Raw genomic sequence first — 11395 nt, 5'->3', positions numbered from 1 at the left:
CGGGTTTGACTCGACGGCACATAACAACAACAACAACAACAATTTATACAATAAACAATATTCTAGAATAACAATTTCTAATTTGTTGGGAAAACAAGTTAATATATCTATTAACCTATAGATATAGAGATAGGGTCCCTATGAGTTGGAATTGACTTGACAGCAACCCGTTTTTGGTATGGATTTGGATAAAGGAACTTTGGTGGCACAGTGGTTAAGACATTCTGCTGCCAACTGAAAGGTTGGTGGTTCAAACTCACCAGCCGCTCTGCAGAAGAAAGTTGTGGTAGTCTGATTCCAGAAAGATTTACAGACTTGGAAACCCTATGGGACAGTTCTACAGGGTCCTACAGGGTTGCTATGAGTAGGAATCCGCTTGATGGTAGTGGGTTTGGGTTTTGGTGTTTATAAATATATATACACATACTGTATTTTTTTGCAAATAACATCCACTTTCTATGTTTGTCTGCCAACTACATCCTCCACCTTCAGCTATTTTCCTAAGGGCCCTATGCAATTTTTTTTTTTTTTTTTTTTTAAGAGCAACATGTAGGAAAAATTGGCATAGAAAGCTTACAAAAATACCTCTGGGGAGAAGGTGCAGTTAGCAAACAAATGTAAAATGTGCTCATTTTTGCATAAAAAATGCAATAGTAATGTGATATTATAATGGCTGATTTGTTTAAGGATCATATGTTTATAGTTAAATTATAGTGAATTAAGATTTTATTTCTTAATATAACTAAAATTAGTATGATGAATCATACAGTGTCTTCAGAAGTATTCACTTGACTCCATTCAAGACCCTAGGAAAGCTGCACAGATAAATCTAGTACAAAAAGCCACCACAGAGAAGTTTGACCCCAGATATGCTTTGAGTAACTACAAAGAAAGAAATCTATATGACCATGGACAATGCCATCTTTCCGTCCACAGCCATCCACATTGTGGCTCATTTGTTCAACCTGGAGCGGTACCGCTGGAGCCAGGCTCCAGATGCAGAGGGACTTCCGGCTGCACTGTCCAAACTTGGCAGCACCCCGAATGAGAGCTACCTCAACCCCATCCGGACCTTCAACACAGTGAGTCTGCCACACATGCCAATGAGATTCTTCTTACCTGAAAACCCTTCCTTTCCAGACCCCTTTCTCAAGAACACGATATTGCAAAGGCTTTTCAGGAAAGAATGTGACAGCAGTTTCTGCCAAATGTTGACATCCATTCCACTCTTTTTAAAAAGCAACTTTTTCTGCTGTAATGTGTGTAAGAGGTTATATGCAAAGAGGAAAAAAATATGCCAATTAATTAGTTTATAGCAAAAATAAATACATAAGTACACTTAAATAGGAAATGCAGTAGACCTGTTAAAACCCTAATATTTTAAATTTTAAAAGCCACTTGTGACGAGATACTGCTTTTTGCTGGTGCTAGACTCATAAAGAAGGTGAAGTGCCATCTAAATCCAGGGATTATAAATTGGATGTCTTCATTTTTAATTTGCAAATTGTGTTTTGGATCTCTTCCCTTAAGTCTAATATTTGGCACCTATTTGAAGAGCTCATTTGCCAGATCAGATGTGGGGAGAAGTAGCTAATTTCCTAAAGAGACCTGCCTGGCCAGTGGCAGCATTAATGCTAATTACAGGGGTGCACAGAGTGGCAACATGTGTGGAGAACAAAACAAAAATCAAAAATGTGGCATCAGTGATTCCTTTCAAGATGAGCACACTCCTCTCCCTTAATCTACCCCATACTATCTCTTTCTTCAGGGTTCACTTAAACCTTCTGCCATATACTACCATATTGGAATATGCATGTAGCACGTTGACCAGTTGACAATATTCAAAACTCTATATCCCTTAAGAAGCTCCCTGAGGCAATATACTCCAGAAATAGAGGTCTCTCCATGACCACACGGCAGTCTTGAAGCAGCCATTTTACATGTGAGCTCTGAGTAAGGAGAATGCAAAGTCTCTGTACAGGGAAATTCTCCCATCACGCTTCCTATGTATCCTGAGATGACCAGTGACCCCACAGAGCTACCTTTCCTTGGCTGACAACAAGAAGCACAGATTTGAGAGTTATCAGTCAAAACCACAGCTGCGCAGGGCACGGCCATGACTTTGGGCTCCTCAGTTGAGCTGCAGCATTTTCCTGGGTGCCTATTGGGGTGAACTCTCTTTCCTACTAAGACTCTGGGAAGTTCAAAATCTCAACCTTTTGAAGAGATTATGTCATAAATAGTATATGATAACGGCCCTCTGTTAAAGCAATTTAACAAGATGATTAAGCTACTCCCAATCTGGTTATTTCAAAATGTTAGAAGCAACAGACTATGTGAGGCACTAATTAAGTTCAAGAAACCCTGTAATTTTGAGTGTTTGGGGGAAGATGAGTATCAATAACACAAAGTGTACATTATGGACTATTGCTAAAGAGAAACAGTGGGATCACTGTAGGGGGTTCTTTGCAACTCACACTAGTCTATAAATGTGGTGCAAGCAAGGGGGGGCTTGCTTTAATTAGCGAAGAAGGATTTGAAATTAGCACATCATGTGATGTAACTGGATTTCTAGAACGCCTGAGCAGACTGGAAGAAAAGAAAATCTTTTGAACGTTTTAGACAGACTCCTTTCCATTTTATTTCCACTGTTTATCCAATGAAACAAACTAATAAATAAATAACAGAGAAGTCTCTGTCCAAATTACCTGGAGATCTCAAAGCAGCCCAAATTAATGAGGTTTTGCTGACAAAAGATACAGTGTGAGTTTATTGAGCTCATGGTCGTCTCAAGGATGATAACACAATGTGCGAATACTAATGACTTGAAGGAAATGGGGAACTCACGATAAAAAACCAAACGCTTTGTGATTCGTCTTCTAAAAGGTTCTTTACCAACCTTGCAATCACAGGTCAGGATGCTGGCATTTGGGAGGCATCCACCAGATAGGAATAGCTGCACTTTTATTGATCACCTAGGATTTATGAGGCCTCATTCCAGCCCTGCTGGGGTAATGGGAAAGAAATGCAAGTCGTGGTCCCTCCAATTAAAAAGCAGGAGCAGGGAATGTCCACCCGAGTAAGCAACAGAGCATGCAGAGGCTTTACCAGGAATGCCCCTAAGCAACTGCCCAGAACAAGTGCTCACTGATGCGAAGACACCAGGAAGCATGCTGATCCATAGTTTTATTCTAAATATTAACGCCATAAAACTCAGGCTTATTTTGCAGTTTTTATCTTAAAGTGAACTGTTCCTTTATTTTCCCAATTTTGATACAATGTAACTTTGACATGAAAATTGCTTCATATGAGTGAAAAACATGTCATTAATAAAATAGCATTTAATAAAATTTGAGCAAAGTTAAATGTCCAGCTAAGTGTTCTATGACTAACCAAATGTTGGTGGTTTGAACCCTCCCAGATACACTTCAGCATAAAGGCCTGGTGATGTGCTTCCAAAAAGTCACATTCTTGAAAAATCTATGGAGAGCACGTCATCTCTGCACTCATGGGGTTGCCTTGGCTTGGAATCCATTTGACAGCACCTGGTTTCGGTTTTCTCTCTGGTTAAATGGCCAGCATCAGATGGAGAAAGAGAGAAGGGGAAAGAGGCCCACTCCTTGGGCTGCACTGGACTGTGATGGCTAATGTTCTCTGATGAAAACATTGTAAATTACTCCCCGGTTGGATTCTCAAGTGTGGATCCTAACATGGAAAAATCTAACTGAGATACTAATCGCATGGTGTTTTTGTTTTGTTCTGTTTTAGAGCACAATTACTGAGCTGCTAACTACAATAGCTGGTGTAACTGGCCTGGTCCTCTCTCTGGCTTTAATCTTGATCATGACCTCTTCAACCGAGCTCATCAGACAGGTCTGCTATGAGTTGTTTTGGTACACACATCATCTTTTCATCATCTTCTTTATCAGTCTGGCTATCCACGGGGCAGGGTAAGTCCCTACTATCACAGTGTGTAAGGTTCCTATTTCTATGAACCTCAGAATAATCTTTGAAAGTACTTTTGATGGAGTAGCATGCCATGCAGTGATTGACTAAAGGACACATATAATGTGTAAAAAGCACATTCACTGTGACCAACACTGATTTCAGAAACACTGAAAATAAGCTACACAGGTGATGAAATATTATATTTACTTTTCCTTGCTCACTTTGTTGGTGAGTCATGACATGTTTATAAGATTCAGGAATTCTAATGAAGGCTTGATGACAATATATCTATGTTTTATTCACAACCTGTTTCTGCAATCCAGTTTATGTGTGGTGTGTCTGGATATCTATTTTTGACACCCAGATCTCACTTTGCTTCTAGGAAAGCCAGGGTGATGGAGGAAACAGTGTGCGATGGGCAGTCTGACCTGGGGTTTAGAGCTTGTCATCATCACCATGTTCCTGCACAAACGCTTTGTGTTCTCTGGGCCTCAGTTTCCCACCTGGGAGAGTTGGCTCAGATGACCTCTAGGAGTTTTCTTTTTGCTTACACATTCCATAAATGCTAGACATTCTAGCATTCAACACCTTTGGATTCTGTTATTTTATTCATCAGGAAGCTAGAATGGCACATAATGTTTACCAATACTAGTTACCACTGAGTTGACTCTGGTTTATGATACCACTGTGTGTCAGAACTGGGCGCCATAGGGTTTTCAATGACTGGTTTCTCAAAAGTCGATGTCCAGGATTTTTTCTGAGGGGCCTCTAGGTGCACTCAAACCTTTAATCTTTCAGCTAGCAGTGGAGTGCATTAACTTGTATGCACCACCCAGACACTTCATCTGAAGTAAAACCCTCAAATGTAATATTTTCAACTCTTTAAGTTTTTATCAAGATGGCCATAGATCAACTAACAAATTGCTGTCTGTCGACCATTTGTCCCACATTAATCATTTCAAAATTGGCACCTTTTCTTTTCCACTTGATAATTTCCAAAGCACATTCGTATGCATGATCACTTTGATCCCCACAACAGTTCTGTAAAGTAGAGAAGGTGCTGTGACCCCATTTCTTAAGGAAGGAGCTAAGTGATTCACTCAAGGCCCATGAGGAACCAACGGCAGAGGCAGACCTAGGCCGTCTGTCTTGAGACAACCAAACCTACACTCTCAACAATTTCTGGATGAATCCTCACTGTTGTGAATTAAACATTCCTTGAGACCTGCAGGCATGGGGCCAGTGGTGTTGCAGATGCCCTGCTTGGTTTGCCAGCAGCAATTCCTCCACCATCAGTGTCCTTGCCCCTCAACCTGTCCTCCCACCCTCCCACCACTGCAGCTGCTGAGTGGAGGGAGGGTGTGGTCCTGGGACAGGAGGGAGGGTCTGCTTGTGCCAGGCCTGGAAGAGGAAGCACATACAGTAGAGACCGTATGACCAGGAAGCTGCATGCAACATGGCGACTGTGGGTCCCATGCACAACCCTACAGACTCTCTTCAGGAGTCACACCTCAGCAAGGCAACTGCCTCGTCCACCTTCCTCCTTGCACTAGATGCTCCTTTGATCTCAGCCCTCCACTTCTAGAAGGGGCCACACACACTTCTGCTGCCACCACCTCCTATGCCCAGTGAGGTGCTCACCCACCACTCAGCAGCTTGTCTGACACACAGGCGTTGTAGAAGGAAGCATTGCCCTATGAGAGCATTTGACCCTATAACACGGCCCATCCCCTTGCTAATCTTCAGCAACGGAGTCAGTAATGGTTGAAATGTATGCTTCTGCCTAGCTAAGGGCTTTCTGTTCTCTTTCAGCTTAAAAATATTTGCAATGGGCACTTCTGACTGGGTGACCCCTCACCCTTTCTTCCTGTATTTGTGTGTATCGTAGGGGTGGGGGTGGGGACGGTGTGTAGTCCCAGGATGTGCTACCTCAGAGGTTGTCCATCCTACTTTCTACTGAGGATTTTTCTCAGATGCCGGGTGGTTATTCTTTGTGGTTCAGCAAAGAGACTCTTCACAGTCCACGTGTGACTAGAAGTCTCCTTCACGAAAAGCAGGCTTCCTTCCCCTCAACTTAACTCCCCAGCACACATACACTCTGGAAGCACAAGAGCATCTCAATGGGCAGCGTTTCATGGAGAGGTTTTTTTTCATATAACATTTCATAAGATGGGAATTTTTAGTCACTTTAACCTAGTTTGAAAGGCTTATTTGGGGAATAAGGGCCTCATTTAATCTTCTCAGCTTGAAGTATTCTACAGCTACTGTTTACAGCAGAAGTAATTTCCAAATTCTATACAAAATGCCAAGTGAAAGTAAGATTATTGGGATGTGTTAAAGCACACGAATCTTCGTATTACAGGGTGGGATAACTGAAAACATACAAAAGTTGAAATTTAAAAAGATACTGCTTTTGTGCCGTAGCCAGTGGTTTCTTATAGATGATATAGGGGATGTTGCCTGAGAACGAAGGGGTTAAAACTTACAGACTCGTTTCTTCTGGTTCCCATTTATTGTTCACCCTTCTTATGCCAGGCCATCATTTGCTCACTGGAGATTTCCAGATAGCTTTGCTTATCTAACTCAAAGGGATGTTATCAAGTTTGGATGACTTCCATAAAACAGACTGGGAAAAAGCCCAAGATGTCAGTTCTCCAGGCTGTTTCCAAGGGCATCGCTCCTCCCTCCTCCCATGCTCTACAATGCAAAGAGGGACTTGTTACTCTTGAGTTACCCAAGAGAGGAGTGGTTGTGATGCTAATGATTTCCAGTCTGCAGTACCGTCTTTCTCAAAACCTTATCCATGCATTTTATTCATCAACACCTAGGAAATGAGTAACTCCCATATGACACATTCCCAACATCTCATGGATCACCCCCCAAGCACCAATGGATCAACCAAGGAGCATGCTCTAAAGCAACTTGTTAGAGGTCAGCAGGTCCTGTAGTTAGGGCAAACATAATTTAGTAAGGTCACAGGACTCCAGAACCAGTCAATGTTCCATCCATAAAGACTGGCCTCCACTCTCTCTCTCAAATCTTTTGATGTGGTCTTGAAGGCACACTTCATTATGACCTACTTTGACCCTGTCAAAACATTAAGCCTGCTGAGGTCACTGGGGAAAACATATCATCGCTCATGAAAGTTCTTCTGACTTCTTTACTTAAAAATTTTAAGGACTCAGAAACAAACCAAGAAGGGGAGAAGTTAAATAAATCTGCAAAAGAATCCAAATAGTGCAAAGTTAGCCAATTAGCAATCAGGACGAGATGCCACCTAATTAAATTCAACAGTCTACAAAAGGATGTGTTCAAACAATTTCCCTTCATTATGAATTCTCTAATATAGACACTTTCAATTTAGCTGAGGATACCACAGAGGGGCACTTCTTTTCTGTGATCTTCAAAGTTATCCGGAGCTTCTTAAATGCCTATTTTTAAAGTTGCTCAGGGAAATGAGTGACAGCCTGAGTTCCAAGACAGTCAAAGTGTTTTTCCAAAGCCTGCTCTGGAATACATCTGTGGTGGCACAAGGCGGCACAAAGTCCATTTTATATTTTTGTTTCTGTGTCTTTTTTTTAATATCAAGCCGGATCGTTCGAGGCCAAACGCCAGACAGTCTGTTGCAGCATAGCGCCACCTTCTGTGGGGACCACTACACCGAATGGCAGGTGGCTTCCCAGTGCCCCCTGCCTCAATTTTCTGGCAAGGAACCTTCGGTAAGAATGAGCCCAGTTTTTAAAAATAACTGTCCCCAAAGTGAAAATAACTAGAGCTTTTATATGCTTGATAAAAGAACCACCCATGTCACCACCAGACAGAGCCAACTCTGTATTAAGTGTGCTAATGGAGAATCGAGTTATGGATCATTTGAAAAGAGGCCAACTGCCAAAAACACTCTGTTCCATTTTGAAATGGCCTCTTATACTTACATTTAAATGTGGACACCTGATACTGTGGGACTTCCTAACACGGCCACACAGGGCTGTCTTTGGAGGAGCTGGCACGCCGTGGGCTTCCCCCTCTGTTCTCTCAGCCTCCTCAGCACCCTGACCCTCTGCCTCCTGCCTCCTCCATGCCGAGAATCATACCATCTCTTCTCATACGAAAGCTAAACAACAACGGTTTGATTCCCTATGCTCTTATAAAAGAAATGCCACAAGTGGGTGGCTTTGATGAACAGAAAATACTTTCTCACAGATTAGGAGGTCTGAACACAGGGTGCCAGCTCTAGGGGAAGGCGTTCTCTCTCTGCTGACTTTCGAGCAAAGTCCTTGTCTCTCTTCAGCTTCTTTATCCTGTGATCTCCAAGTGGCGTGGCATCTGTCTTCCCTCCCCCTGCCTGCTGCCTTCCTTGTTTACTCCATCTGCCCTTTCCGTATCTCAAGAGAAATTGACTGAACACACACCTGACATTAATATCGCCTCATGAATATAACAAAGAAAATCCACTCCCAAATGGGCATTAGAACAAGTATACCAAAAAAGAAAAAAAAAAAAAAAAAAACTCACTGCTATCTAGTCGATTCCAACTCATAGAGACACCCATTAGGTTTCCAAGGCAGTAATTCTTTACAGAATAGATTGCCCCATCTTCCTTCCCCAGGGCGGCTGGTGGGTCTGAACCACCAATCGTCTGGTTAGTGGTCAACTGCCTTAGGTACTATGCCACCAGAGCTCCTTGGAATAGGTGTAGGGGCTAAGATTTACAATACATATTTCAGGGGACACAATTCAATCCAAAACAACCACCACACAAGAACCATGGCCTCTTTAGAAAAGCTTATCTTCTTTCTTTCCATAACTTTTGTGACTGGAAATACCAAGTGGGTTTTATTTTTAAGTCAAAACGTGGGTGGGAAATGCATTTACTTCCTGTTCTAATTAAGCTCCAATAACTGCAATAATGACAATGTTAGCAAACAAGGGACTTAATTAATTAGAGTAGATGAGGATGTCCACCAGATCTGGAAAGTACAGCAAACTCTGTTTCCTGAGTGTGCTGTAATTATTACAGTTGTTGCAGAGGTAAAGAGAAATAATAATCCTATTTGGTAATCCCCAGGATCATGGAACAGTGCAAACCTGGGTACAGTTGGGTGATACACAAAGGGAAAAAAATGAAGGCTACAGATTAAAACAGAAACAAGTGGCAAAAATGTGTATCATGAAAAATGGGGTAATCATATAGAATAACATAAATGGTAGGGTACAGGAAATTAAGTGATCGATATGTGAAGAATATAGGTGATTGGCTTTCTTTTTTTTTTTTTTTTAGCTCTACATATATTTAGTTAAGCACTGAATTTTGAGGGTGAAAACTGCAAGGAGGAATGCTTAAAAACAAGAGAAATGGAACAGACATGCCTATTAGACTGTGGTTCTTTTAATGGCCAGTATAGATTGTCTCTATCTTAAACTCAACTATCGGTAGCCACTACCCAGCCTGAATATTAATGAGAACCAGGAATGCCACTCTAAAATTTTCAGCTACAGCGTCTCCATAAAAAAAAAATCAATATTCTCCCACGCCTCATGAATACAGACCAGAGCCTGCTCCTAGCAGCGGATGCTGGCATTCATTATCATTAAAAGGGGGGAAGCTACCCACCTCGCTGTTAACTCACCCCTGCTATACCTCCTTCCACATCCAAACTCATGCTGCTACTCTTTGCCATTATTCTTAATGGACCCTGATTGGAAGCTTGTGGAGCTGTGGCAGTTAGCACTTGGCTGAGTGGTACAATATTCCATTTGATGTCAGACAGACACAGAATCAGAAAGGCACCCAAGGACACAGAAGGGTTCCGCACTTGGCTGCACGACACCTCCCCAGCTTTGCCTGACTCCATCTCTCCCTTGGTGCCTGTCTTATCGTGATGCATTTTCTTGGTGCCTTTATCCAGTCACCTTCAGTGGTGCACTCTCGAGTGCTTTGTACATCACCTCAAAGAATCTGAATAAAGAAGCCAATCACATCCTGCAGTCTCCTTCTGCCCCCACTCTCTTACTCTCCCTTCTTGTCCCAAACTCAAAGACACACGTAAGACTCCAAATTCCAAAGGAAGCTTGTGCAATCCCTTTTCAAACAATGCTTGAGCCTTCTTAGCCAAAGAAGCACCTCATTTCATTTAACTAGAGCATCAACAAAAAATCATAGTAAGTCTGATATTTTTTAATTACTAGGGAATGATGTTGGCAGTACAGGGAAAGCTTGAACTGAGGTAGAGATAATTCTGTGAATTTCCACCAAGTGGCAGTTATGTGCTTGGCATTGCATTAGACACAGGATTCAGAGATGTGGGCCCTGCCCCTGGAGAAGTGGTTGTCTAGAAAAAGAGGCCATTCATAAACGTACACATAAAATAAAATCAAAACCTGCATGTTCTTATTTGCTGGTAGGAATGAAACACCAGGAGCAAAAGTACAGGAAACAAATTTCATGACTGCTGCTTTTAAATCAACATAGTTTTTATTTTGATCATAAAATATTCACCATACTATGATCTCTTTTCCTAGTACTTTTGGAAAAGAAAAAAATCATGCATGCTTCCATGCAGAATATTTTATCATCAAAGGACCTTAGGTACTAAATGGCTCTGCCCCTCTATTTATTAAATGGGGAAGTTAAGGCAAAGATGTTTTCAATTTCTTTCCCATGGTCATAATGGGCATCCCAAGTCAACACAAGAAAGCAGAACTCTTACTTCCTTACACTCGACAACATCCACTCTGAATCTCTGGCTTTCTCCATGCCCTCATTTTGTCAACTCCTTCCTGCTGTCTATAAGAAAATATCCCCAACTTTATTTTAATCTTTGTGAACAAAGTCAAAGCATTCAGGAGCTTATGCTGTTGTTGTTGTTAGTTGCCATCGAGTTGTTTCCAACTCATAGCGACCCCATGCACAGCAGAATGAAACACTGCCCGATCCTGAGCCAGCTCCATGATCCCTGCTATACTTGATGAAACACTGCCCGATCCTGAGCCAGCTCCATGATCCCTGCTATACTTGAGCTCATCATCACAGCCACCGTGTCAATCCATCTCGTTGAAGGCCTCCCCCTCTTTCGTTGACCCTCCAACCTTACTAAGCATGACATCCTTCTCCAGAGAATAGTCCCTTCTGACAACATGACCAAAGTAGGTGAGACGAAATACAGCCATTCTCGTTTCCAAGGAGCATTTCAGGTGCACTTTCTCTAGGACAGATCTGTTAGTTCTTTTAGCAGTCCATGGCACTTTCAGCATTCTTCGCCAGCACGACAATACAAAAGCATCAACCCTTCTTCGGTCTTCCTAATTCATTGTCCAGCTCTCACATGCATATGAGGTGATTGGAAAAATCATGGCTTGTGTCAGGCGCACCTTAGTCCTCAAGGAGACATCCTTGCTCCTCAGCACTTGAAACAGTTCCTTTGTGGTTGATCTTCCCAGTGCCACACAA

General features: G+C 42.1%; 1 protein-coding gene across 1 annotated transcript in view; it reads left to right on the top strand.

Moving 5' to 3' along the window:
* The window catches only part of NOX3 (NADPH oxidase 3), a 74597-nt gene that overhangs the window by 12414 nt on the left and 50788 nt on the right, over positions 1 to 11395 (top strand). The window contains exons 5-7 of the mRNA XM_007957700.1: positions 937 to 1082; positions 3769 to 3950; positions 7538 to 7667. Of these exons, the coding sequence (XP_007955891.1) occupies positions 937 to 1082; positions 3769 to 3950; positions 7538 to 7667 (458 nt within the window). The remainder of the gene's footprint in view (positions 1 to 936; positions 1083 to 3768; positions 3951 to 7537; positions 7668 to 11395) is intronic.

This window comes from Orycteropus afer, unplaced genomic scaffold, assembly GCF_000298275.1.
Source record: "Orycteropus afer afer isolate SDZICR_OR568_19922 unplaced genomic scaffold, OryAfe1.0 scaffold00781, whole genome shotgun sequence".
NCBI classification, from domain to species: domain Eukaryota; kingdom Metazoa; phylum Chordata; class Mammalia; order Tubulidentata; family Orycteropodidae; genus Orycteropus; species Orycteropus afer.
Note: the sequence above shows the minus strand (reverse complement) of the source record. Positions and strands in the feature narration are given on the sequence as shown.